Consider the following 27,500-nt stretch of genomic DNA (forward strand, 5'->3'; position numbering starts at 1 on the left):
GAAAAGGCCCCCGGGAACCAGCTTTAGCTGATGCTAACGTAAGTAATTCAGGTAGCCTCGCTTTCTCGAGAAGATGAAAAAGGACTGATCTCGGGATGACACGGGAACTTATACCCGGTGGGCGGGTCATCCGAGGTCACAGGTGACTTTGTCGTTATTAATACTCGACCTGCTATGCGCAAGACGGAAGATATCCAGTGCTAAGCACCGCCTCTGGCGGTCAGGAAGGATGAAATAGAACCAGTTCTCACGTGTTCAAAGAGCTGTATGGATCCAAGCAGTTTCTAGCGGTCAGATCCTTGGAGTAAATACGTCCGTAAGTGTTCTATGTTATTATTGTTTGAGACATAAGATGTTAACAGTTACAAAATACCTCTGTGATAATTCTAAAGAAAACGAATTAGCATAATTTTAAGTTTGGTTATGAACCTATGCTGGCATGACTAGCTTGCTAACTAGCTCATGTTTGCTAACTATGTAGATGTGGTTATTGTCAGATATGTTTAGCATTTTGCTTGTTTACAAGACACATGTTTAACGATATAGTAATGAGACATATGTGATATGTTGTCTTTCTGTTTATTTTATAGTTTTACCTGAAAAAAGAGAGAAAAGAAGAGCAACAGTGTTATCTAAAGAATGAACATCTGAAAGTAAAGTTCATCAACAAAACATTCTGGAGCGTCATTCCTTCTGCACTCTTTGGTGAGCTATCTGTCTGTGCCTTGTAATGGTGCGTTCACATCGGACGCGTCGAAAAAATTCTCGACGCGTCTGACGCAGCAGTCTCGACGCGCGTCGAAAAAAGTGTGTTCAGACCAGACGCGTCGGGGGCGGAGTCATAAATGAGTCGAGGAATGACAGGACCGCAGAGTACTTCCACTTGTTAGTGGACCGAGCTGCTCTCCCACTGCGCTGCTCTCTCTCTCTTCTTCTCTCTTTGATACGTGTCTCTGAGACTTTTCCACCTCCGGCGGCAGATCTCCTCTGCCATGAAACACATATGCCGGCGGTTGGTTGATAGTAAAGTACAACAAATAGCGAGAATAAAAGCAAATACATACATTCAAAACGTACCAGGTAGTCCCACGGCTTCTCCGACCTTGTTCCACGCTTCATCTTTATAGCTCCGGTTTCGGTCAGTAAAAAGAGGCGTGTCATAAAGTTCGGGGTGCCCACAGACGGCGATAATAATCTGTTCCTCCATTTTTTCAACCGGCAGGACGATGACGAGCGGAGCTGCTCAACGCTGATTGGCTGACGCAACTATGACTCACGCGTTTTTGCTGCCGGAGTTGGGAAATTTCAACTCGCGCGTCGAGGAGCTGCGTCTGTTCGCTCTGTTCGCCCCGCGACAAACGCTCTGTTCTGCTGCTTCAAACGCGTCTGACGCGCTGCTCGCTGGGAAATACGCAGCTACGCAGCTTCTACGCAGCTTCTACGCAGCTTCTACGCAGCTGTGCATTGACTTTGCATGTAATCTCGACGCGCGTCGAAATTTCGACGCGTCCGGTGTGAACACACCATAAGGATGCACACAATTGCTAGGACAGAATAACCAGTGTTCTCCGTGAGGAGGGAGGAGCTTCTTCAGCTGCTGGGAGACACAAAGTGAGGAAGACGAGCAGACGCCCCGCCCTCTCTCACCGGTCTGGTAGATGTGTGTGTCCTCGACGGTGCAGGTGTGTGGTCCTGTCTCGGGGGGCTCTGTACCTGGAGTCTGGAAGTTGATGCGCCTCATCTCCACGGGGTCCGTGGGGTGGTGGGGGGTCATGTCGGCGTTGTTCAGCAGGCACTTGGTGCGCGGCTCCGCCTCTTTCCTCTTGCGGCTGCAAGACGAACAAAGAGCAGAATGAGGGTCCACAGCCAGCACTCTGATGAAGAGTCCAAACGACTCAAAGTGATAGGTCAGCAGGACAGTGGCGTGAGAGCCAATCACAAACAGGGAAGCTGAGCCCTCTGAATCAGGTGCTCCACTAAAGGCTACGTGATGGTCCCTGTGTAAGGCAATAAAGAACACGACACCTTACCTGTCAGGCTTGCTGCTCCCAGAGAAAGCAATAGGAGTCAAATACATACATAAAGATGGTGAAAACACAACACACAGGGAGAGAGGGGGTGGGGGGGGCAAGAAGAGAGATCAATCAATACAGAGCACTTTAAAATGCACAGGGGTCGCTGCTGCCACAGAAAGCTCATCAGCATTTGGAGAGGTGAGTGTGTGTGTGCACATGTATCAGTGTGTGAGAAGAAGTGAGTATTCAATAAAATGTGCAACTGCATACATTTGTGAACCTGTGTGTGTGTGTGTGTGTGTGAGGGTGCAGATACACATGGGTAAGGGGAATGTCAGGGCCAAGGACGGAGCCAGGGAACACTGTCCACCAGGGAGAGAGTGAGGGGCAGAAAGAAGAGAGAGAGAGATCCAAGGAGAGATGTTACTCCCCCTAACCACAACGACTGAGGTCAGGCAAGGTCACACAGTCAAGGATCACCTGACACGAGCAATCTGCACTTGGTGGCTCACAGCGGCCCCATTGAGTCACTCAGGGAGTTCCCCGGGAGGGGGGCGACCTCGAGGTCCCTGAGGACGAAGCGACGCCAGTCCAGTGGTGGACATGTTCCCTGGAGGTGTTAGGAGCCTCAGGACTCATGAGGTACCTTCCTCTAGGAGCTTCCTGCTTCCTTCAGCATCAATGCAGAGCTGTCCACTGGCCTCACTCGCCTCACTCCTAACAGTGTTGACATCATTCACCTTAAAGCCACAACCGTTCTAAACGACTAGGAATAAACTGTTACGACGCCTTCAGGAGCATTACTTGAGAAGGAAAAGGTATTTATATTTAAATACACACTCCAGTACATCGATGAGACTTGATTGGTAGATTGTAGCGCTCTTATTTCAGTTATTGAGCTCCATCTCACAGAATCTCCTCCTCTCTCCTCCAACCGCCTTCTTCCCAAGAGAAGCTCCCTCATCTTCACAGCAGCGTGGAGGTGTTTCCTGCCTCAATACACCAACATGCTCCGACAAGCAACCGTTCCACTGGAACACGCAACATAACCCGTTCAACTTCAAAGGAACATGTTCGCTGAGAGTCGCTGGAAAAAACCTCCACAGATTTACCCTAATTCAGTGAAAACATGGACTGCAGTTATATTGCTTAAAGCTGTGGGTGGAGCAGTGGGTGGAGCAGTGGGTGGAGCTGTGGGTGGAGCAGTGGGTGGAGCAGTGGTTGGAGCTGTGGTTGGAGCTGTGGGTGGAGCTGTGGGTGGAGCAGTGGGTGGAGCTGTGGGTGGAGCAGTGGGTGGAGCAGTGGTTGGAGCTGTGGGTGGAGCAGTGGGTGGAGCAGTGGTTGGAGCTGTGGTTGGAGCTGTGGGTGGAGCAGTGGTTGGAGCTGTGGGTGGAGCTGTGGGTGGAGCTGTGGGTGGAGCAGTGGTTGGAGCTGTGGGTGGAGCTGTGGGTGGAGCAGTGGGTGGAGCAGTGGGTGGAGCAGTGGGTGGAGCAGTGGTTGGAGCTGTGGGTGGAGCTGTGGGTGGAGCAGTGGTTGGAGCTGTGGTTGGAGCTGTGGGTGGAGCAGTGGGTGGAGCAGTGGTTGGAGCTGTGGGTGGAGCAGTGGGTGGAGCAGTGGTTGGAGCTGTGGTTGGAGCTGTGGGTGGAGCAGTGGTTGGAGCTGTGGGTGGAGCTGTGGGTGGAGCAGTGGGTGGAGCTGTGGTTGGAGCTGTGGGTGGAGCTGTGGTTGGAGCTGTGGGTGGAGCTGTGGGTGGAGCAGTGGGTGGAGCTGTGGGTGGAGCAGTGGTTGGAGCTGTGGGTGGAGCTGTGGGTGGAGCAGTGGGTGGAGCGGGGCACTAACAATGCTAAAGGGAGGATTCCCTTGAGCTTCCAGAATGAGGGCGTGGCCTTGCATTCACATCTTCAGCATTTCTGTCTTTCATTTGAAGTTGAACAATTTATTTGAAACCAACTGCATTCTCCACAAAATCTGCAGTTCCCCAAACAACTCACTTTTTGTAGAGGAGGATAGCGATGACGATGCAGATGATGAAGACCACGGCGAGGACGGGGCCCACCACCCAGATGAGGCCGTCTCCCGTCTCGACTTGCAGGAGCTTCACCTCCAGCCTGGGCGTCATCACGGTGTCCGTGTAGGGGCTGGTGGCAAACGTCTTCTGAGGGGAGAACCGAGCCGTCAGACCAGGATCCACTCAGTGGAGCTCAGAGCACCGGACAGAAACCCACGAGTTAGCTTGAGATTAACCACAAGTGAACCAGGTTAAATGAACCAAGTGAATGATTAAATCCACTCTGATGAAAAGCAATCGACTACAAGTAAGTGGGCGGAGCTGGTAACTCACCCCCGTGGCATTGAGTTCAGCCAACAGGAAGAAGACGTACTCCTGGCCCGGTTCGAGGGGCTTGTTCTCACAGCTGCTGTGGCGGTGGTCCGACCCCACCGTGAAGCTGGAGGGCAGCTGCCTGAAGCAGGCGGTGATGTAGGGCTTCTTCTGGTCCAGCTGAGCGAGCTGGCGGCGGGAGCGGCGCTTCGGGGTCACCTCCCGCAACAGCTGATGGATGTGAACGGGCATTAGTTCCCAGATGTTCTCCAGGTATCCTCTAGGTATCCTCTAGCTGTCCTCTAGGTATCCTCTAGCTGTCCTCTAGCTGTCCTCTAGGTATCCTCTAGCTGTCCTCTAGGTATCCTCTAGCTGTCCTCTAGGTATCCTCTAGCTGTCCTCTAGCTGTCCTCTAGGTGTCCTCTAGCTGTCCTCTAGCTATCCTCTAGCTGTCCTCTAGCTGTCCTCTAGCTATCCTCTAGCTGTCCTCTAGGTATCCTCTAGCTGTCCTCTAGGTATCCTCTAGCTGTCCTCTAGCTGTCCTCTAGCTGTCCTCTAGGTATCCTCTAGCTATCCTCTAGGTATCCTCTAGGTATCCTCTAGCTGTCCTCTAGGTATCCTCTAGCTGTCCTCTAGGTATCCTCTAGCTGTCCTCTAGCTGTCCTCTAGGTATCCTCTAGCTATCCTCTAGCTGTCCTCTAGGTATCCTCTAGCTGTCTCTCCTGTCCTCTAGGTATCCTCTAGCTGTCCTCTAGGTATCCTCTAGCTGTCCTCTAGGTATCCTCTAGCTGTCCTCTAGGTATCCTCTAGCTGTCCTCTAGCTGTCCTCTAGCTGTCCTCTAGGTATCCTCTAGCTGTCCTCTAGGTATCCTCTAGCTGTCCTCTAGCTGTCCTCTAGGTGTCCTCTAGCTGTCCTCTAGCTGTCCTCTAGGTATCCTCTAGCTGTCCTCTAGCTGTCCTCTAGGTGTCCTCTAGCTGTCCTCTAGGTATCCTCTAGCTGTCCTCTAGGTATCCTCTAGCTGTCCTCTAGGTGTCCTCTAGCTGTCCTCTAGCTGTCCTCTAGGTATCCTCTAGCTGTCCTCTAGCTGTCCTCTAGGTATCCTCTAGCTGTCCTCTAGGTATCCTCTAGGTGTCCTCTAGCTATCCTCTAGCTGTCCTCTAGGTATCCTCTAGCTGTCCTCTAGCTGTCCTCTAGCTGTCCTCTAGCTGTCCTCTAGGTATCCTCTAGGTATCCTCTAGCTGTCCTCTAGCTATCCTCTAGCTGTCCTCTAGGTATCCTCTAGCTGTCCTCTAGCTGTCCTCTAGCTGTCCTCTAGCTGTCCTCTAGCCTCCCCAGGTATCCTCTAGCTGTCCTCTAGGTATCCTCTAGCTGTCCTCTAGCTATCCTCTAGCTGTCCTCTAGCTGACCTCTAGCTATCCTCTAGGTATCCTCTAGCTGTCCTCTAGTTATCCTCTAGGTATCCTCTAGCTGTCCTCTAGGTATCCTCTAGCTGTCCTCTAGCTATCCTCTAGCTGTCATCTAGGTATCCTCTAGCTGTCCTCTAGCTGTCCTCTAGGTATCCTCTAGCTGTCCTCTAGCTGTCCTCTAGGTATCCTCTAGCTGTCCTCTAGCTATCCTCTAGGTATCCTCTAGATGTCCTCTAGGTATCCTCTAGCTGTCCTCTAGCTATCCTCTAGCTGTCCTTTAGCTGTCTTCTAGGTATCCTCTAGCTATCCTCTAGCTGTCCTCTAGCTATCCTCTAGGTATCCTCTAGCTGTCCTCTAGCTGTCCTCTAGGTATCCTCTAGCTGTCCTCTAGCTGTCCTCTAGGTATCCTCTAGCTGTCCTCTAGGTATCCTGTTGTTCTCTAGCTTATCCTCTAGCTGTCCTCTAGCTATCCTCTAGCTGTCCTCTAGCTATCCTCTAGGTATCCTCTAGCTGTCCTCTAGCTGTCCTCTAGGTATCCTCTAGCTGTCCTCTAGGTATCCTCTAGCTGTCCTCTAGCTGTCCTCTAGCTGTCCTCTAGGTATCCTCTAGCTGTCCTCTAGCTCTCCTCTAGGTATCCTCTAGCTATCCTCTAGGTATCCTCTAGCTATCCTCTAGCTGTCCTCTAGCTGTCCTCTAGCTATCCTCTAGCTGTCCTCTAGCTATCCTCTAGCTATCCTCTAGGTATCCTCTAGCTATCCTCTAGCTATCCTCTAGGTATCCTCTAGCTGTCCTCTAGCTGTCCTCTAGGTATCCTCTAGCTGTCCTCTAGCTGTCCTCTAGGTATCCTCTAGCTATCCTCTAGGTATCCTCTAGCTATCCTCTAGCTGTCCTCTAGGTATCCTCTAGTTGTCCTCTCTTAGTCACTGTCCTCTAGGTATCCTCTAGCTGTCCCTCTAGCTGTCCACCAGGCATCCCAGGTATCCTCTAGCTGTCCTCTAGCTGTCCTCTAGGTATCCTCTAGCTGTCCTCTAGGTATACTCTAGGTATCCTCTAGCTGTCCTCTAGGTATCCTCTAGCTGTCCTCTAGGTATCCTCTAGCTATCCTCTAGCTGTCCCTCTAGGTATCCTCTAGCTGTTCTCCAGGTATCCTCTAGGTATCCTCTAGCTGTCCTCTAGGTATCCTCTAGCTGTCCTCTAGGTATCCTCTAGCTGTCCTCTAGGTATCCTCTAGGTATCCTCTAGCTGTCCTCTAGGTGTCCTCTAGCTGTCCTCTAGGTATCCTCTAGCTGTCCTCTAGCTGTCCTCTAGGTGTCCTCTAGCTGTCCTCTAGCTGTCCTCTAGGTATCCTCTAGCTGTCCTCTAGGTGTCCTCTAGCTGTCTTCTAGCTGTCCTCTAGGTATCCTCTAGCTGTCCTCTAGGTGTCCTCTAGCTGTCCTCTAGCTGTCCTCTAGCTGTCCTCTAGGTATCCTCTAGCTGTCCTCTAGCTGTCCTCAGGTATCCTCTAGCTGTCCTCTAGGTATCCTCTAGCTGTCCTCTAGGTATCCTCTAGCTGTCCTCTAGCTGTCCTCTAGCTGTCCTCTAGCTATCCTCTAGCTGTCCTCTAGGTATCCTCTAGGTATCCTCTAGCTGTCCTCTAGCTATCCTCTAGCTGTCCTCTAGGTATCCTCTAGCTGTCCTCTAGCTGTCCTCTAGCTATCCTCTAGCTGTCCTCTAGCTGTCCTCTAGCTTCTCCTCTAGGTATCCTCTAGCTGTCCTCTAGGTATCCTCTAGCTGTCCTCTAGGTATCCTCTAGCTGTCCTCTAGCTGTCCTCTAGCTATCCTCTAGGTATCCTCTAGCTGTCCTCTAGCTATCCTCTAGGTATCCTCTAGCTGTCCTCTAGGTATCCTCTAGCTGTCCTCTAGCTATCCTCTAGCTGTCCTCTAGGTATCCTCTAGCTGTCCTCTAGCTGTCCTCTAGGTATCCTCTAGCTGTCCTCTAGCTATCCTCTAGGTATCCTCTAGCTATCCTCTAGCTGTCCTCTAGCTATCCTCTAGGCATCCCTCTAGCTGTCCTCTCGGTATCCTCTAGCTGTCCTCTAGCTGTCCTCTAGGTGTCCTCTAGCTGTCCTCTAGCTTTCCTCTAGGTAGCCTCTAGATATCCTCTAGGTATCCTCTAGCTGTCCTCTAGGTGTCCTCTAGCTGTCCTCTAGGTATCCTCTAGTTATCCTCTAGCTGTTCTCTAGCTATCCTCTAGCTGTCCTCTAGCTGTCCTCTAGCTATCCTCTAGCTGTCCTCTAGCTATCCTCTAGGTATCATCTAGCTGTCCTCTAGCTGTCCTCTAGGTATCCTCTAGGTATCCTCTAGCTGTCCTCTAGCTATCCTCTAGGTATCCTCTAGCTGTTCTCTAGCTATCCTCTAGCTCTCCTCTAGGTATCCTCTAGCTGTCCTCTAGCTCTCCTCTAGGTATCCTCTAGCTATCCTCTAGGTATCCTCTAGCTATCCTCTAGCTGTCCTCTAGCTGTCTTCTAGCTATCCTCTAGGTATCCTCTAGCTGTCCTCTAGCTATCCTCTAGGTATCCTCTAGCTGTCCTCTAGGTATCCTCTAGCTGTCCTCTAGCTATCCTCTAGCTGTCCTTTAGCTGTCTTCTAGGTATCCTCTAGCTATCCTCTAGCTGTCCTCTAGCTATCCTCTAGGTATCCTCTAGCTGTCCTCTAGCTGTCCTCTAGGTATCCTCTAGCTGTCCTCTAGCTGTCCTCTAGGTATCCTCTAGCTGTCCTCTAGGTATCCTCTAGTTATCCTCTAGCTGTTCTCTAGCTATCCTCTAGCTGTCCTCTAGCTATCCTCTAGCTGTCCTCTAGCTATCCTCTAGGTATCATCTAGCTGTCCTCTAGCTGTCCTCTAGGTATCCTCTAGCTGTCCTCTAGGTATCCTCTAGCTGTCCTCTAGCTGTCCTCTAGCTATCCTCTAGGTATCCTCTAGCTGTCCTCTAGCTCTCCTCTAGGTATCCTCTAGCTATCCTCTAGGTATCCTCTAGCTATCCTCTAGCTGTCCTCTAGCTGTCCTCTAGCTATCCTCTAGCTGTCCTCTAGCTATCCTCTAGCTATCCTCTAGGTATCCTCTAGCTGTCCTCTAGCTATCCTCTAGGTATCATCTAGCTGTCCTCTAGCTGTCCTCTAGGTATCCTCTAGCTGTCCTCTAGCTGTCCTCTAGGTATCCTCTAGCTATCCTCTAGGTATCCTCTAGCTATCCTCTAGCTGTCCTCTAGGTATCCTCTAGTTGTCCTCTAGCTGTCCTCTAGCTATCCTCTAGGTATCCTCTAGCTGTCCTCTAGCTGTCCACTAGGTATCCTCTAGGTATCCTCTAGCTGTCCTCTAGCTGTCCTCTAGGTATCCTCTAGCTGTCCTCTAGGTATACTCTAGGTATCCTCTAGCTGTCCTCTAGGTATCCTCTAGCTGTCCTCTAGGTATCCTCTAGCTATCCTCTAGCTGTCCTCTAGGTATCCTCTAGCTGTTCTCCAGGTATCCTCTAGGTATCCTCTAGCTGTCCTCTAGGTATCCTCTAGCTGTCCTCTAGGTATCCTCTAGCTGTCCTCTAGGTATCCTCTAGGTATCCTCTAGCTGTCCTCTAGGTGTCCTCTAGCTGTCCTCTAGGTATCCTCTAGCTGTCCTCTAGCTGTCCTCTAGGTGTCCTCTAGCTGTCCTCTAGCTGTCCTCTAGGTATCCTCTAGCTGTCCTCTAGGTGTCCTCTAGCTGTCTTCTAGCTGTCCTCTAGGTATCCTCTAGCTGTCCTCTAGGTGTCCTCTAGCTGTCCTCTAGCTGTCCTCTAGCTGTCCTCTAGGTATCCTCTAGCTGTCCTCTAGCTGTCCTCTAGGTATCCTCTAGCTGTCCTCTAGGTATCCTCTAGCTGTCCTCTAGGTATCCTCTAGCTGTCCTCTAGCTGTCCTCTAGCTGTCCTCTAGCTATCCTCTAGCTGTCCTCTAGGTATCCTCTAGGTATCCTCTAGCTGTCCTCTAGCTATCCTCTAGCTGTCCTCTAGGTATCCTCTAGCTGTCCTCTAGCTGTCCTCTAGCTATCCTCTAGCTGTCCTCTAGCTGTCCTCTAGCTCTCCTCTAGGTATCCTCTAGCTGTCCTCTAGGTATCCTCTAGCTGTCCTCTAGGTATCCTCTAGCTGTCCTCTAGCTGTCCTCTAGCTATCCTCTAGGTATCCTCTAGCTGTCCTCTAGCTATCCTCTAGGTATCCTCTAGCTGTCCTCTAGGTATCCTCTAGCTGTCCTCTAGCTATCCTCTAGCTGTCCTCTAGGTATCCTCTAGCTGTCCTCTAGCTGTCCTCTAGGTATCCTCTAGCTGTCCTCTAGCTATCCTCTAGGTATCCTCTAGCTATCCTCTAGCTGTCCTCTAGCTATCCTCTAGGTATCCTCTAGCTGTCCTCTAGGTATCCTCTAGCTGTCCTCTAGCTATCCTCTAGGTATCCTCTAGCTGTCCTCTAGCTGTCCTCTAGGTATCCTCTAGCTATCCTCTAGGTATCCTCTAGCTGTCCTCTAGGTATCCTCTAGCTGTCCTCTAGGTATCCTCTAGTTATCCTCTAGCTGTTCTCTAGCTATCCTCTAGCTGTCCTCTAGCTGTCCTCTAGCTATCCTCTAGCTGTCCTCTAGCTATCCTCTAGGTATCATCTAGCTGTCCTCTAGCTGTCCTCTAGGTATCCTCTAGGTATCCTCTAGCTGTCCTCTAGCTATCCTCTAGGTATCCTCTAGCTGTTCTCTAGCTATCCTCTAGCTCTCCTCTAGGTATCCTCTAGCTGTCCTCTAGCTCTCCTCTAGGTATCCTCTAGCTATCCTCTAGGTATCCTCTAGCTATCCTCTAGCTGTCCTCTAGCTGTCTTCTAGCTATCCTCTAGCTGTCCTCTAGCTATCCTCTAGCTATCCTCTAGGTATCCTCTAGCTGTCCTCTAGCTATCCTCTAGGTATCCTCTAGCTGTCCTCTAGCTGTCCTCTAGCTGTCCTCTAGGTATCCTCTAGCTGTCTCTGGGGTATCCTCTAGGTATCCTCTAACTATCCTCTAGGTATCCTCTAGCTATCCTCTAGCTATCCTCTAGGTATCCTCTAGCTGTCCTCTAGCTGTCCTCTAGGTATCCTCTAGCTGTCCTCTAGCTGTCCTCTAGCTATCCTCTAGCTGTCCTCTAGCTGTCCTCTAGCTATCCTCTAGCTGTCCTCTAGCTGTCCTCTAGCTATCCTCTAGCTGTCCTCTAGCTATCCTCTAGCTGTCCTCTAGCTGTCCTCTATGTATCCTCTAGCTGTCATCTAGCTATCCTCTAGCTATCCTCTAGCTGTCCTCTAGCTGTCCTCTAGCTATCCTCTAGCTGTCCTCTAGCTGTCCTCTAGTTATCCTCTAGCTGTCCTCTAGCTGTCCTCTAGCTATCCTCTAGCTATCCTCTAGCTGTCCTCTAGGTATCCTCTAGCTGTCCTCTAGCTATCCTCTAGGTATCCTCTAGCTGTCCTCTAGCTGTCCTCTAGGTATCCTCTAGCTGTCCTCTAGCTGTCCTCTAGCTGTTCTCTAGCTATCCTCTAGGTATCCTCTAGCTGTCCTCTAGCTGTCCTCTAGGTATCCTCTAGCTGTCCTCTAGCTGTCCTCTAGCTATCCTCTAGCTGTCCTCTAGCTGTCCTCTAGGTATCCTCTAGCTGTCCTCTAGCTGTCCTCTAGGTATCCTCTAGCTATCCTCTAGGTATCCTCTAGCTATCCTCTAGCTGTCCTCTAGCTGTCCTCTAGGTATCCTCTAGCTGTCCTCTAGCTGTCCTCTAGCTGTCCTCTAGCTGTCCTCTAGCTATCCTCTAGCTGTCCTCTAGCTATCCTCTAGCTGTCCTCTAGCCGTCCTCTAGCTGTTCTCTAGCTATCCTCTAGCTGTCCTCTAGCTGTCCTCTAGGTATCCTCTAGCTGTCATCTAGCTATCCTCTAGCTGTCCTCTAGCTATCCTCTAGCTGTCCTCTAGCTGTCCTCTAGCTGTCCTCTAGTTATCCTCTAGCTGTCCTCTAGCTGTCCTCTAGCTATCCTCTAGCTATCCTCTAGCTGTCCTCTAGGTATCCTCTAGCTATCCTCTAGCTGTCCTCTAGTTATCCTCTAGCTGTCCTCTAGCTGTCCTCTAGCTGTCCTCTAGCTGTCCTCTAGCTGTCCTCTAGCTGTCCTCTAGCTGTCCTCTAGCTGTCCTCTAGCTGTTCTCTAGCTTTCCTCTAGGTATCCTCTAGCTGTCCTCTAGGTATCCTCTAGCTATCCTCTGGGTATCCTCTAGCTGTCCTCTAGGTATCCTCTAGCTGTCCTCTAGCTGTCCTCTAGCTATCCTCTAGCTGTCCTCTAGTTATCCTCTAGCTGTCCTCTAGCTGTCCTCTAGCTGTCCTCTAGCTGTCCTCTAGCTGTCCTCTAGGTATCCTCTAGCTGTCCTCTAGCTATCCTCTAGCTGTCCTCTAGCTGTCCTCTAGCTATCCTCTAGCTGTTCTCTAGCTATCCTCTAGCTATCCTCTAGCTGTCCTCTAGCTGTTCTCTAGCTTTCCTCTAGGTATCCTCTAGCTGTCCTCTAGGTATCCTCTAGCTATCCTCTGGGTATCCTCTAGCTGTCCTCTAGGTATCCTCTAGCTGTCCTCTAGGTATCCTCTAGCTGTCCTCTAGGTATCCTCTGGCTATCCTCTAGCTATCCTCTAGCTGTCCTCTAGGTATCCTCTAGCTGTCCTCTAGGTATCCTCTAGCTATCCTCTAGCTATCCTCTAGCTGTCCTCTAGGTATCCTCTAGCTGTCCTCTAGGTATCCTCTAGCTGTTCTCTAGCTGTTCTCTAGCTGTTCTCTAGCTGTTCTCTAGCTATCCTCAAGTATCCTCTAGCTACCCTCTAGCTAACCTCTAGGTATCCTCTAGCTGTCCTCTAGCTATCCTCTAGGTATCCTCTAACTATCCTCTGGGTATCCTCTGGGTATCCTCTACTAATCCTCTAAGTATCCTCTGGGTATCCTCTAGGTCAGCGGTTCCCAAACTCAAGAATGCCGCGGCCCAATTTGAAATCTGAAAATCTTCTGCGGCCCACCCAAGCCTTAAATCACAACCAGCGTTGACGACGCGTTGTCGAGGGGGGGGGGGGCGTTCACCTGTGCAGGGTTTTTCCTGCATAGAGAAAATGTGGGCGCGCGCCTAAGCCGTAATTTAACACTGAGGTGTGCTCACCTGTGTGCGCGCTTCCCAGCTGAGGGGCGCGCGGCTATCGAGCTCTGGGCGCGCGAGCCGAGGGAGGCGCCCGGCATCGATCCTGGGCTACGGAGCCGAGAAGAGTTGACGGGGGGTAGACGAACATTACAGGGTGACGGGTGGTCAGATTTCACCCTGTTCTAATAGGAGGGGAAACACTGGAGTTGATAAGCGTGTCTTCTTGTCTGATCAATACGCAACTGTGAGGGGCGAGACTTGTCTGAGCGGCCAGCTGCTGATCACTCACTCAACAGCCCGACGTGTATGAATAGATGGTGCGCGGAGCACCGAAGACCCATTTTGACCCAGGAAAAACTCTGCTGTGTGCGCGGATTTGTCGGCGCGCATCGCGGCAGAGCGATGCGACCCGAGAAGTGTTAACGGGGGGTGCTGAGCGATTAAATATATCTCTTGTTCTGCCTGTTTTGTGATATACATGCCTAAAAGGCGCCTAATATTTCTAGACTGAAATAATATTGGCATTATAATTATTATAACTATGAGGATTTTTGTTTGTTTTTTTAGTTGCCTATTTTGTGGAGCCCCCTCAGGACTTGGTGCCCTCCTCTAACTATCCTCTAGATATCCTCTAGGTATCCTCTAACTATCCTCTAGGTATCCTCTAGCTATCCTCTAACTATCCTCTAGGTATCCTCTAGGTATCCTCTAACTATCCTCTAGGTATCCTCTAACTATCCTCTAGGTATCCTCTAGCTATCCTCTAGGTATCCTCTAACTATCCTCTAGATATCCTCTAGCTATCCTCTAGCTATCCTCTAGATATCCTCTAGGTATCCTCTAACTATCCTCTAGGTATCATCTGGGTATCCTCTAGCTATCCTCTAACTATCCTCTAGGTATCATCTGGGTATCCTCTAGCTATCCTCTAACTATCCTCTAGGTATCCTCTAGGTATCCTCTGGGTATCCTCTAGGTATCCTCTAGGTATCCTCTAACTATCCTCTAGATATCCTCTAGCTATCCTCTAGGTATCCTCTAGCTATCCTCTAACTATCCTCTAGCTATCCTCTAGCTATCCTCTAGGTATCCTCTAGCTATCCTCTAGATATCCTCTAGGTATCCTCTAACTATCCTCTAGGTATCCTCTAGCTATCCTCTAGGTATCCTCTAACTATCCTCTAGATATCCTCTAGCTATCCTCTAGCTATCCTCGAGCTATCCTCGAGCTATCCTCTAGGTATCCTCTAGGTATCCTCTAGCTATCCTCTAACTATCCTCTAGGTATCCTCTAGGTATCCTCTGGGTATCCTCTAGGTATCCTCTAACTATCCTCTAGATATCCTCTAGGTATCCTCTAGCTATCCTCTAACTATCCTCTAGGTATCCTCTAGGTATCCTCTAGGTATCCTCTGGGTATCCTCTAGGTATCCTCTAACTATCCTCTAGGTATCCTCTAGGTATCCTCTGGGTATCCTCTAGGTATCCTCTAACTATCCTCTAGATATCCTCTAGGTATCCTCTAGGTATCCTCTAACTATCCTCTAGGTATCCTCTAGGTATCCTCTAGCTATCCTCTAACTATCCTCTAGGTATCCTCTAGGTATCCTCTAGGTATCCTCTGGGTATCCTCTAGGTATCCTCTAGGTATCCTCTAGGTATCCTCTAGGTATCCTCTAACTATCCTCTAGATATCCTCTAGGTATCCTCTAACTATCCTCTAGGAGGGAAGCGCTGTGCCAACGGCTGCTTGTTTCAGTAGTGGCGTTTTGCTTTTATTTTATTGTCTTTTTTTTGCACTTTTCCTCTCTTTTTCTTTTTCTTTTCTTTCACGTTTGTCTTAGTTACGGTCGGACACTGGACCATAACTACTTTTTTCGATACTTCTACTGTGGCTTTTGTTCACTTTGTCGTGAGTATCGGTGAGCATAACAAAACAATGACTGGGACCGTCGTCTACTGCGTGCTCAGCTGATCGCGCTGCAGGCAGCTTCTGCCTGGAGACAGACCTGTGATCCCGCTGGAGCTACGGAGAAGGGCTCGCGGTTGCAGATCGGGTGTCAAGCGGAGGGCTAAAACGAGGAGATACAAACCCTCGGTACCGTCGATCATAACGGGGAACGTGAGGTCTTTGGCGAATAAGACGGATGAGCTCGGCGCGCTGGTAATGACCGAGAGGGTCTTCCGTGAGAGCAGTCTCTTGTGTTTCACTGAGACGTGGCTGCACGCGGACTATCCGGATCACAGCGTCTTTGCCCGGCTTCAGGACTGTTCGGGCTGACAGAGACGCTACAGAGCGGTAAGAAGAGGGGGCGGATCGCTGTTTATGTGAATGAGCGGTGGTGCCATCCGGACCATGTGTGCGTGAAGGAGCGCTTCTGTAGGCGAACATTGAACTGTTGGCCGGGATGCGCCCGTACTATTTGCCGAGAGAGTTCACGTCCGCCATTGTGGTTGTCGGTACGTGCCGCCATCAGCTGACGCTGAGGAAGCTGTGGACACCATCCACTCCACTGTGTCTGCTCTGCTGAATCATCAGCCTGGAGCATTCATGGCTATCACTGGTGACTTTAACCACACCACATTGGAAAAAGCTCTGCCAACCTTCCATCAATACATAGACTGCCCAACAAGGAACAATAAAACTCTGGACTTGCTGTATGCTAATACTATGGACGCATACAGCGCCACTGCCCTTCCCCCCCTCGGCAGGTCTGATCATGACCTGGTCCGGCTGACACCCAGGTATGTTCCTCTGGTGAAGAGGCTGCGGTGACCACCAGGACTGTGAGGTGGTCTCTGGAGGCTAACGACGCCTACAGGACTGCTTGAGTCAACGGACTGGGATGTGCTGTGGACCGCACGGGAGGACATCAACAGTATGACCGACTGCATCACGGAATACATCAAGTTCTGTGAACACACCACCATCCCATCACGGACTGTGCGCTGCTTCCCAACAACAAGCCCTGGATCACCAGGGACCTGAAGGCGCTTCTTAACATGAAGAAAGCTGCTTTCAGGTCTGGAGACAGGGATGAGCTGAGAAAGCCCAGCGCAACCTAAAGGTGAAGCTCAGGAGGGCAAGGACTCCTACAGGAGGAAGCTGAGGCCAAACTCCAGCTGAACAACACAAGGGAGGTGTGGTCTGGCATGAAGCAGATAACTGGCTTCAAGGTGGAGGGAGACAGCCAGGGGCTCCCTGGAGAGGGCCAACGAGCTGAACTGTTTTTCAATAGGTTCAGTTCACAGCCCTCCCGTCTCCTCCACACATCACACCTCCCAAACACCTCCTCCCTCTGTCCCCTGCTGAGCTGCACATCCACCGAGCCCTCAATAACAATGGGCTCCTCCACCTCCCCTCTCTGTGACGACTGACCAGGTGAGAAGACAGCTGGAGAAACTACACCAGCGCAGAGCTGAAGGTCCTGATGGCATCAGCCCCAGGGTCCTAAAGACCTGCGCCACCCAGCTGTCTGGTGTCCTGCAGCGCCTCTTCAACCTCAGCCTGAGGCTGGGGAAGTCCCGTGCTGTGGAAGACGCCGTGCCTGGTCCCTGTCCCAAAGAAGTCAGCACCATCTGGCCTCAACGACTACCGACAGTCGCCTCACCTCCCATGTGATGAAGGTGCTGGAGAGGCTGGTCTTGGCCCACCTCCGCCGCAGGTGAAATCATCGTTGGACCTCTGCAATTTGCTTACCAGCCTCATGTGGGAGTGGGCGACGCCATCATCTACCTGCTGCAACGAGCTCAGTCGCACCTGGATGGAACCGATGTCTCTGTGAGAGTCACTTTCTTTGACTTCTCCAGTGCATTTAACACCATCCAGCCACTGCTGCTGAGTGAGAAGCTGCGGTGGCCGTGTGGACGCCGCCCACCATCTCCTGGATCACTGACTACCTCACAGGCAGACCACAGTTTGTCAGAATGGGCCGTGCTGTCTGGAACGGTGGTCAGTGATGTTGGAGCCCCACAGGAACTGTTCTGTCTCCTTCCTCTTCACCCTGTACACCAGTGACTTCCAGTACAACACGGAGTCATGCCATCTGCAGAAGTACTCTGATGATTCTGCAGTGGTCGGGTGTATTAGGGATGGACGGGAGGAGGAGTACAGGGCAGTGGTGAGTGACTTTGTAAAGTGGGCCGATGAGAACCACCTGCGGCTGAACGTGGCCAAGACCAGAGAGATGGTGGTGGACTTCAGGAGGAAGGCGACAGCTCCTACACCTCTGAGTGTCCTGGGAGGGCGTGGACATGGTGGAGGAGTACAAGTACCTGGGCTTCCATCGACAGCCGACTGAACTGGAAGGCCAACATCAACGCTGTGTACAAGAAGGGATGAGTCGTCTCTTTTTCCTGAGCAAGCTTTGCTTCTTCAACGTGTGCAGCAAGATGCTGGAGTTATTCTACCAGTCGGTTGTGGCCAGTGTGCTGCATTTTGCCATTGTCTGCTGGGGAGCAGCATCGAGCCGGTGACACCAGCCGTCTTAACAAACTGATTAGGAAGGCTAGCTCCATCAAAGAATACCAGCTGGAGCACCTGGAACAGGTGGTGGAGAGGAGGACGTTGAAGAAACTGGTGTCCATATTGGACAACCCGGACCACCCTCTCCACCACCTCCTACAGGGACAGAGGAGTACTTTCTCCAGGCATCTCCTCTCCGCTCCGCTGCCACAAGGAGATACAGGAGAAGTTACAGGAGAACATTCAGGAGAACATTCCTGCCGACGGCTATGAGGCTCTACAACAGTTCACCTCTTGCCAGATCACCCTAACCCTTCTTATATTTTGTGTTTTGTTTTTTTAAGAAGAATATAAGAATATACACTTTTATTAATCCCCAAGGGGAAATTAGTTCTCTGCATTTAACCCATCCTTAGTTATTAAGGAGCAGTGGGCTGCGGTGTAGCGAAGCAACTGGGGGTTCAGTGCCTTGCTCAAGGACACTTCGATTTGCAACTAATGGGGAGAGCGGGGATCGAACCCACAACCTTGCGGTTGCAGGACGGTCCTCTTACCCCACTGAGCTAAAGCCGCCCACATATTCTTGTGTGTTGCTGCTACTGACTCGACAAATTTCCCCTTGGGGATTAATAAAGTATATATCTATCTATCTATCTATCTATCTAGATATCCTCTAGGTATCCTCTAACTATCCTCTAGGTATCCTCTAACTATCCTCTAGGTATCCTCTGGGTATCCTCTAGGTATCCTCTAGGTATCCTCTAACTATCCTCTAGGTATCCTCTAGGTATCCTCTAGGTATCCTCTAGGTATCCTCTAGGTATCCTCTAACTATCCTCTAGATATCCTCTAGGTATCCTCTAACTATCCTCTAGGTATCCTCTAGGTATCCTCTGGGTATCCTCTAGGTATCCTCTAACTATCCTCTAGGTATCCTCTAGGTATCCTCTGGGTATCCTCTAGGTATCCTCTAACTATCCTCTAGATATCCTCTAGGTATCCTCTAACTATCCTCTAGATATCCTCTAGGTATCCTCTAACTATCCTCTAGGTATCCTCTAGGTATCCTCTAGGTATCCTCTGGGTATCCTCTAACTATCCTCTAGGTATCCTCTAGGTATCCTCTAGGTATCCTCTAACTATCCTCTAGGTATCCTCTAGGTATCCTCTAGGTATCCTCTAACTATCCTCTAGATATCCTCTAGGTATCCTCTAACTATCCTCTAGGTATCCTCTAGGTATCCTCTAACTATCCTCTAGATATCCTCTAGGTATCCTCTGGGTATCCTCTAACTATCCTCTGGGTATCCTTTAGCTATCCTCTAGGTATCCTCTAGATATCCTCTGGGTATCCTCTAACTATCCTCTGGGTATCCTTTAACTATCCTCTAGGTATCCTCTAGATATCCTCCAGGTATCCTCTGGGTATCCTCTAACTATCCTCTAGGTATCCTCTAGATATCCTCTGGGTATCCTCTAACTATCCTCTAGGTATCCTCTGGGTATCCTCTAGGTATCCTCTAGATATCCTCTAGGTATCCTCTGGGTATCCTCTAACTATCCTCTGGGTATCCTTTAGCTATCCTCTAGGTATCCTCTAGATATCCTCCAGGTATCCTCTGGGTATCCTCTAACTATCCTCTAGGTATCCTCTGGGTATCCTGTAGGTATCCTCTAACTATCCTCTAGCTATCCTTGTATTGCTGTTACTGTTGTTCCGGGAGAACAATGTTCTGATGCTGTCAAATGTTGTTTTCTAATCGGCAGTGTTTGTAAAACACGAAGAGATGCTTCCAATTATGGAAAGAGAAACAGACAACATGACATCAGTGATCATTCTGAGAGCTATTGGAGTATTTGTATGGGGCATGGCTAATTCCAGAAGGAACTAACCCACCCCACTGATAGCATGTGCAATGTGGCAGGATTACAGGTTATCAGAGATGAGGTAACGGCACCCTTAGATTCACACAGCTGCTAAGTCTCTGACAATGTCCCATCTCACTCCACCCCCCAGCACCCAGCCCTCTCATTCACTTCAAGCTGCAGACAGAGGCACCAAGCAGGGGAAATGTGTGTAATCCCAAATCCAATAGGGCTGGTTGCTGTGGATGAGACGCTCAAGGTGACCTCCAGCTATGGGAAGATGGTACGAGTGGGAGAAGACTGTGTAATTCTCTCTCTGCTGCATGCTTAGGGCATGAATTAGCATCGCTGAGATGTGCTTATGTTGAGTTGTGTGTGTCTGGCGTGCACATTACAATCTGCCCAGCATATGAATTGTTATTACACAACCCATGTCTCCTGAATCCCTCCCCAGGAACACCCAGTAGAGGTACAGGAATCCAGTGTTTTCAATAATGCATTATCGAGTTCTTCCCATTAGATATGCTAACGGCTGCTCCGGTGGACCGAGAACACTCAAATGGACCGGATCCACTACTTTGTGCCGGGCTCACAGCTTCCTACCTCTTCCATGTCCATCTCATCTGGGTTTTTCAGGTTTTTGACAGATCCTGAGGTCCTCTTAAGTGGCACCACAACCACATAGAAGGTCCTGGAAGCACAGCACCAAAGTAAATTACACTATTTCAAATAGTATGCTGTTGAGATTTAAATATGTGTCACATGGTTGACGGGAACATTTAGTGAACATTCAATACTTACAAGAGGTCGAGCATTCAGAAATGTCTCTTATGTTTCAAATTCAACATCTCAGACATCTTGAGATTCACATCCCCCACCCCCTCAAAGAGAATCAGAACCTGCAGAGCCCGTCTTTCAGCACGCTCCACTCACTTGACCGCCTTGGTATCCACCGGTGGGAAGGACATGGTGAGCATGTTGTCCGGCTCGGCGTAGATGTCCAGCTTGGGTTTCTTGACCAGGATGAGGGGAGCGGTCCTGGCCACCACGCGGTGTCGTGGCCCTCCATCCAGGCTTTCTTGACAGGCCACCCTGAACTCGTAGGTGGTGTTGTGCTTCAGCCCCGTGACCAGAACCCTCATCTGCCGGGCATCCACGTCCATCTTCTGACGGTTGTACTCAATCTAGAGAAATACAATTTGGTCCATAAATGTTATTAATAATTGTGAAGAGGGGCAGTCTGATGCATGGCCATAGACGCAGGCCAACAGATAAACAGGAAGTAATGCATGTGCACTGTGGTGGTCACATGGGGTAGAGATGGGGTATGTGGGGAATCAGAATGATTAGGAGTTGAATGAATGAAGTGAACATTGCATGGTGTGAAGTGGAGATGAAACAGGTGAACATCAGTTGTACATGTTAGAGATTCTGAGGAATTCTTTCTTGCCCTCCATCACACTCACCGTGCATTTGTATGGAGACCTGCTTTCAGAAAACTTCCATGCGATGACCACCGTGGTTTTGGTGGCCCACTTGACGGTAAAATTCTTTGGAACATCTGTTGAGTTGAAGAGAAGAAAAAAAACTTGAATGAATGGAACATGTAAAGAGAGCGAGGAGAAACGAAAGGTTCTAAAAAGATGAAAGCTGTTCCTCGGCAACGTTCCTTTGGGCTGGACAGTGAACGGTGAGCTGCGATTGGTTGTGAGAAGGGCGACGCCATTGGTTAAGACACACAGCACGTAAGACTCATGGAGGACAAACCCATGGAGCACAAGGCTGAGCCCACTGGCTAGCCCTCATGGGGAGTGCCAACCCATCTCAACACGGTTTGAACCCATGACACCGGAGGAGGACCCACGAGGACCCAGAGCCCCCGGTCCCGAGTCTGGGTTGGCACTGCCAACGAGCCGCCAGAGGGGCATCGAGACGGACTCCGACACGGCATGCCAACAGTCCTTAGCGGTGCACCTGGGGAATGCCATGCCACAAAGGGTCCCACTAAGGGACAGGGGAGGGGGGAGGAGGAATTAGGAAAGGAAAGGGGTGAGGAAAGGGGGAATACCTCAAAACCAAAATAAAGAACCACAATCTGCTTTCTGTCATCTTCTTAGAATAATCCAAGCAGACTCTGGGATACTCTACCTTGATGGAACAGGTGGGAGGTGAGAGGGCTTTAGCTGCGTGACTGTGCTCGGCAGAGGGCTGCAAGGATGACCAATCAGCACTTACCTTGACCTTCTAGGCTGCCTCCTCTCAAATGACTGACTATAACTCTGTGACTTTACCTGCTGTGGGTTAGTGAAGTGAGTATCCGACGGCAAAATATTGTATTATCAATCTTTTCTCTTGAGCAGTGGAGATGGTTGAAGGAGGGGGGTCAGTGATCTTTTTTTGGTGCAGATTTTCTTTTGCCAATTTCCACCCCCTGCCAACCGGGTTGGAGAAGAAACAAGTCCTACCTGTTGGGTCAGAGGCCACGGTCCGATACTGGATGGGCGGGCTGTAGGGCCCTGGACCTACAATGGTGTGTGCACGTATTTTCACATCGTACGCCGAGTTGGGTTTGAGGCTGTTGAGAACATAGCTGGACTGGCTGGGGGGGAAGCGGAGCTCCTGCGGTGGTCCCGCTGCACCGGCTTCCTGGAAGGCCAAAGTGTACTCTGTGATGAGCCCGTTCCTCTCCGCCAGCACGGGGGGGGACCAGGACAGCTGCACGGAGCAGCAGGTCACGTTGGAGCCCTCGTCCATCTGAGGGTAGCCCCCGGGCGTCTTCTCGGGAACACTGAGTTCCACCACGGCCTCTTCCCCAAAGCCGCCCCTGCTCTTGGCTGAGACTCTGAAGAGATAGGTGGCCCCCCGGTGAATGTTGCCCACAGAGTACTGCCGTTCTTGGGGAGCAAATTCCAGAGTGGCAAACGGAGAGACGTCTTTCCGGCCGAACTGGAGCCGGTAGCCCTGCAGGTCCATGCCAGTGGTGAGATCTGGAGGATCCCAGTGGACCACAGCGGATGTTTCTGAGTCCTGGGCCACTGACAGGTAGGGAAGACCAGGCACTGTAGGGACAAAGACACAAAACACAGTTACATACAGACTCATATGGAAGTAAACACATGCAGTTAAACTGGAAGCGTGACGACAGCCATGCACACGTCAGGCAGTCCGTTGGAGTCTGACGGTGGACATTAAGACAGACTGGTTGAGTTGGAAACGTGGAAGATCCTCAGAGCCTCTAAACTCTGTGTCGTTTCCATTTGATGATACATGTGAGCATCACTGAGAGCAGAGAGCAGCGTCAGTCATCTCTGGTTGTCAGATGGATGCTCTACACTCCAGGTCTAGACCCCATTCCTCACTGTGGCCCCGTCGCTCTTATGGATGACCAACGTCTTCACTGTTAAGGCCTCGTCCTGTGATGCAGCGGTGATGGGAAGCCTTCAGGCCTCCAGCTGCGTCACAGCTTGGTGAGAGACAAGTGTTGCTGTGAATCTGGAGTCCTATCGCTCTGCAAACAGACTCCATCTTTCACTCGATCCTCTACGTCCCTCTCTTGTTTCAGAAAGACAAGACTGAGGACGGACGGCCGTCAAACACGACCTGGAACTATTTCATTATTGGTCCTCACAGTGGACACAGCAGCCGGGTGTCCAGAGCCGGGTGTCCAGAGCCGGGTGTCCAGAGCCGGGTGTCCAGAACAGGGTGTCCAGAGCAGGGTGTCCAGAGCCGGGTGTCCAGAGCCGGGTGTCCAGAGCCGGGTGTCCAGAGCCGGGTGTCCAGAGCCGGGTGTCCAGAGCAGGGTGTCCAGAGCCGGGTGTCCAGAGCCGGGTGTCCAGAGCAGGGTGTCCAGAGCCGGGTGTCCAGAGCCGGGTGTCCAGAGCAGGGTGTCCAGAGCAGGGTGTCCAGAGCCGGGTGTCCAGAGCCGGGTGTCCAGAGCCGGGTGTCCAGAGCAGGGTGTCCAGAGCAGGGTGTCCAGAGCCGGGTGTCCAGAGCCGGGTGTCCAGAGCAGGGTGTCCAGAGCTGGGTGTCCAGAGCCGGGTGTCCAGAGCCGGGTGTCCAGAGCCGGGTGTCCAGAGCAGGGTGTCCAGAGCCGGGTGTCCAGAGCAGGGTGTCCAGAGCCGGGTGTCCAGAGCAGGGTGTCCAGAGCCGGGTGTCCAGAGCCGGGTGTCCAGAGCAGGGTGCTCATCCTTGTGTAACTGTGCTGCTGAGACGGAGAAGCGGGCCGTGGTGACGGGGTGAAACATGAGTGAATGTGGAATGATGAATGTGTGGACAAGGAACAATCTGCTGAACAGGGCCCCGTAGGGATAGGAGGGCCAGCATGAGTGTGTGTGTGAGTGTTTCTGGGCCCTTTGATTGCCCCTCTGCTCAGAGTTCATCTCTCTCCCCTTGCACACACAGCCCAATCCCCCTTTTCATTTCCTAACCACGTTTCCCATCAGGCCGCAGGATGGACGGCTGCTGCCTCTTACTCAGGTTTCCTTTTCATCTCCTGCCTCTCACAAATAAATACATGTCCAACAACACAACACATGCTGCGTGTGTGCGAATGCCACGGTGGCCATGTTGTTAAGCTGCTGTCTCCTTCATGATGGAACACCAGCCTCCCGTTGATGAACCAGAGGCCCTCATGTTGAGGACATGAGGGCTGAAGGTCTCAGCATGTTGAGGACATGAGGGCTGAAGGTGTGTGTGTGTGTGAGTGTGTGTGTGAGTGTGTGTGTGTGAGTGTGTGTGTGAGTGTGTGTGTGAGTGTGTGTGTGAGTGTGTGTGTGTGAGTGTGAGGTGTGTGTGTGAGGTGTATGTGTGTGTGTGTGAGGTGTGTGACGTGTGTGTGTGTGAGGTGTATGTGAGGTGTGTGTGTGTGTGGTGTGTGTGTGTGAGTGTGTGTGAGGTGTGTGTGTGAGTGTGAGTGTGTGTGTGTGTGTGTGTGAGTGTGTGTGTGTGTGTGAGTGTGTGTGTGAGTGTGTGTGTGTGAGTGTGTGTGAGTGTGTGTGTGTGTGTGTGTGAGTGTGTGTGTGAGTGTGAGTGTGTGTGAGTGTGTGTGTGTGTGAGTGTGTGTGTGTGTGTGTGTGTGTGAGTGTGTGTGTGAGTGTGTGTGTGAGTGTGTGTGTGTGTGTGAGTGTGTGTGTGTGTGTGTGTGTGTGTGTGTGAGTGTGTGTGTGTGAGTGTGTGTGTGTGTGTGTGTGTGAGTGTGTGAGTGTGTGTGTGAGTGTGTGTGTGAGTGTGTGTGTGTGTGTGTGTGAGTGTGTGAGTGTGTGTGTGTGTGTGTGTGAGTGTGAGTGTGTGTGTGTGAGTGTGTGTGTGTGTGTGTGTGTGTGTGTGTGTGTGTGTGTGTGTGTGTGTGAGTGTGTGAGTGTGAGTGTGTGTGTGTGTGTGAGTGTGTGTGTGTGTGTGAGTGTGTGTGTGTGTGTGTGAGTGTGTGTGTGTGAGTGTGTGTGTGTGTGTGAGTGTGTGTGTGTGTGTGTGTGTGTGTGTGAGTGTGTGTGTGTGTCGAAGGTTCCAGGAGGAGTGGTTGGCTATGAAAGGCCATGAAGCCACATGGCAACACATTTCAGAGGGAGAGAGAGGAGGAGACGGCTGCTGCATCGATGACTTCACCTGAAGCATCAGGCTGAAGCTGCTCTGGACCAAGAGCAGCTTCAGAAGAGGCCCGACTCTCGGTGGAGCGCTGTGAGCTTCGGGGACAGGACAGCCGATATGATCACAGATAACACCGATATGAATATCTGCAGTCTAGCAGCATGAAGCCCCTCCAGATGAGCACAGAGCAGGCTAACGGCTCACAGGCCCACATCATGCTAACGGCTCACAGGCCCACATCATGCTAACGGCTCACAGGCCCACATCATGCTAACGGCTCACAGGCCCACATCATGCTAACGGCTCACAGGCCCACACTGCTAACGCTCGGCTGCGCCTGCCATGTCAACGGGCTCACAGGCCCACATCATGCTAACGGCTCACAGCCCCACATGCTAACGCACGCAGGCCACATCATGCTATCAGCTCAACGGTCACATCATGCTGGCTCACAGGCCCAGGCCCACATCATGTCACAGGCCCACCTCATGCTAACGGCTCACAGGCCCACATCATGCTAACGGCTCACAGGTCCACATCATGCTAACGGCTCACAGGCCCACATCATGCTAACGGCTGTTGGCCAGCGGCTCCGTCCGTGAGGCATTAGCCTCCAGTGTTTATCCCTGAAGCTCAAACCAACAGCTCAACAGGAGTGTCGAGCCGTCATAATCTGAATAATCCAGCACGTCCCTCATATCTCATCCTTGATCTCTGAAATCTGGGGATAGTCTTCTGAACATGATTGAAATCATAAATACTGCAAACATCCACTCAGCCGCTCCGCCTGGATGCAGACCCTCCCTTCAGATGCTCCTCGTGGCAACACATCCCACGGTTGATGTCGGATGGATGGAGGCTGTAGATGAGGGTCCCTCCATGTTGTCTATCAGAGGCCGATCCGGCACCTGGGTGGGAATCTACCCCTGAGCAAAGCAACCTCCCTCTGCCGCGCTCTGACGGCCGTACATGTCGTCATGGTCTGAATGCTTTACTGTGAAGCCTTTGCCTGGTTGTTGAAATGTCTTCTCCAGATAAACCTCATGAGTCTCCTTCAGAGCGGCATGACCTGTAACAGAGCAACACACGGACCACCGGCCCCTGCACCCACCGGCCCCTTTGGTCACCACCAGTTTGGGTTTGCTCCGGGCTCCGTCCCCCTTGGTGGTGTAGGCTGCCACCGTGATGGAGTAGGTGGTGTCTGGCTTGAGTCCTCCAATGACCATTTCCTGTGGGAGGCAGGAAGAGAAGCACAGCAGCATGTCAACATGGCTTCAAACTGCTCCTCAATGTTCACGAGGCATGCAGTACCCGAGGTCTCCTGTAGGAGCGGGAGCTTGTTCGAGGTTCCAGATTGGAGGACGGGCATGAGGGATGTCAATGGAGCCCTAACCCTAACGCTGTGCTGATGCTGAACACGCCCTTCTGAGCTCAGCCACTCCTCTTCAAAGGAGCTTCCGATCAACTCTAATGAATGTTTCAGGGCAGCCGGCTGGCTTTTAACAGGCGGCTGGCAGCAGGATGGGAGCTCAATGAAGGTCAATGAGCGATAAGCACTGCGTAGCACTTGAGATGGTGTTCACGCCATGCAGATGGACAGCTCTCACATCATGGCTCAGAACAAGAGACAGAAACTTTGTTTGGCCATCATGGGAACTACTGCCTCAGGGCTCTCTCAATGAGTCAGAACCAGTTTGAATTTGGGGCAGGACAGATAAAGAAATAAAGGTTGAATCACACACATAATGAAGGAACCAAACCACACACACACCACCGAGGACGAGACACCACACACACGTCACTACGAGCATTAGCAGTCCAGACACAGTGGGCAGTGGGTATTGCATCACCTGGTTCTGTTGGGGCGGGCTTAGAGCGGGGGGGAAACTTCTGGACCACTTTGTTGGCCAAACTTATGAAACACAGATTGGACTTGTGGATGATGCAATACCCACTCCTCAGAGCCTCAGCCAAAGCAGTCCGGCCTCATACTCACGTATTCAGCCGTCTCGTCCGTTTCCCACTACCCCCCCGCAAGAGCAGAGCGCAGGAGAGAGAGAGAGAGTCACACTTTATTGAAGAAAAAGAGCGAGAGAAAATAAAGGGAAGAAATAGTATTGTGAGAGATGGACATTAGAGGTCTGGGAGGGTCTCAGAGCGAGGCCGCTGGTTGAGGTCAGGTAGAGGTCAGGTAAAGGTCAGGTAGAGGTCAGGTAGAGGTCAGGTTGAGGTCAGGAGAGAGGTCAGGTTGAGGTCAGGTTGAGGTCAGGTAGAGGTCAGGTAGAGGTCAGGTAAATGTCAGGTTGAGGTCAGGTAAATGTCAGGTATAGGTCAGGTAAAGGTCAGGTTGACGTCAGGTAGACGTCAGGTAAATGTCAGGTATAGGTCAGGTAAAGGTCAGGTTCAGGTCAGGTAGAGGTCAGGTAGAGGTCAGGTATAGGTGAGGTAAATGTCAGGTTGAGGTCAGGTAGAGGTCAGGTAGAGGTCAGGTAAATGTCAGGTTGAGGTCAGGTAGAGGTCAGGTAGAGGTCAGGTAAATGTCAGGTTGAGGTCAGGTAAAGGTCAGGTATAGGTCAGGTAAAGGTCAGGTTGACGTCAGGTAGAGGTCAGGTTGAGGTCAGGTAGAGGTCAGGTAAATGTCAGGTTGAGGTCAGGTAAATGTCAGGTATAGGTCAGGTAAAGGTCAGG

General features: G+C 51.2%; 1 protein-coding gene across 3 annotated transcripts in view; it reads right to left on the reverse strand.

Moving 5' to 3' along the window:
• Positions 1-569: 569 nt before the first annotated feature.
• LOC130193426 (receptor-type tyrosine-protein phosphatase S-like) overlaps positions 570-27,500 on the reverse strand; it is a 124,615-nt gene continuing 97,684 nt past the window's right edge. The window contains exons 13-22 of one of the 3 annotated variants that reach the window (XM_056413836.1): positions 26,809-26,835; positions 25,924-26,041; positions 21,695-22,288; positions 20,696-20,790; positions 20,163-20,413; positions 19,833-19,920; positions 4,357-4,566; positions 4,007-4,167; positions 1,714-1,829; positions 570-596 (exon numbers count right to left, since the gene is read on the reverse strand). In XM_056413836.1, the coding sequence (XP_056269811.1) occupies positions 580-596; positions 1,714-1,829; positions 4,007-4,167; positions 4,357-4,566; positions 19,833-19,920; positions 20,163-20,413; positions 20,696-20,790; positions 21,695-22,288; positions 25,924-26,041; positions 26,809-26,835 (1,677 nt within the window). In that variant the 3' untranslated portion in view covers positions 570-579. Of the gene's footprint in view, positions 597-1,713; positions 1,830-4,006; positions 4,171-4,356; positions 4,567-19,832; positions 19,921-20,162; positions 20,414-20,695; positions 20,791-21,694; positions 22,289-25,923; positions 26,042-26,808; positions 26,836-27,500 lie in introns of all 3 variants that reach the window. The other 2 variants (XM_056413835.1, XM_056413837.1) reach the window with 2 other exon arrangements.

This window comes from Pseudoliparis swirei, chromosome 5, assembly GCF_029220125.1.
Source record: "Pseudoliparis swirei isolate HS2019 ecotype Mariana Trench chromosome 5, NWPU_hadal_v1, whole genome shotgun sequence".
Lineage (NCBI taxonomy): Eukaryota > Metazoa > Chordata > Actinopteri > Perciformes > Liparidae > Pseudoliparis > Pseudoliparis swirei.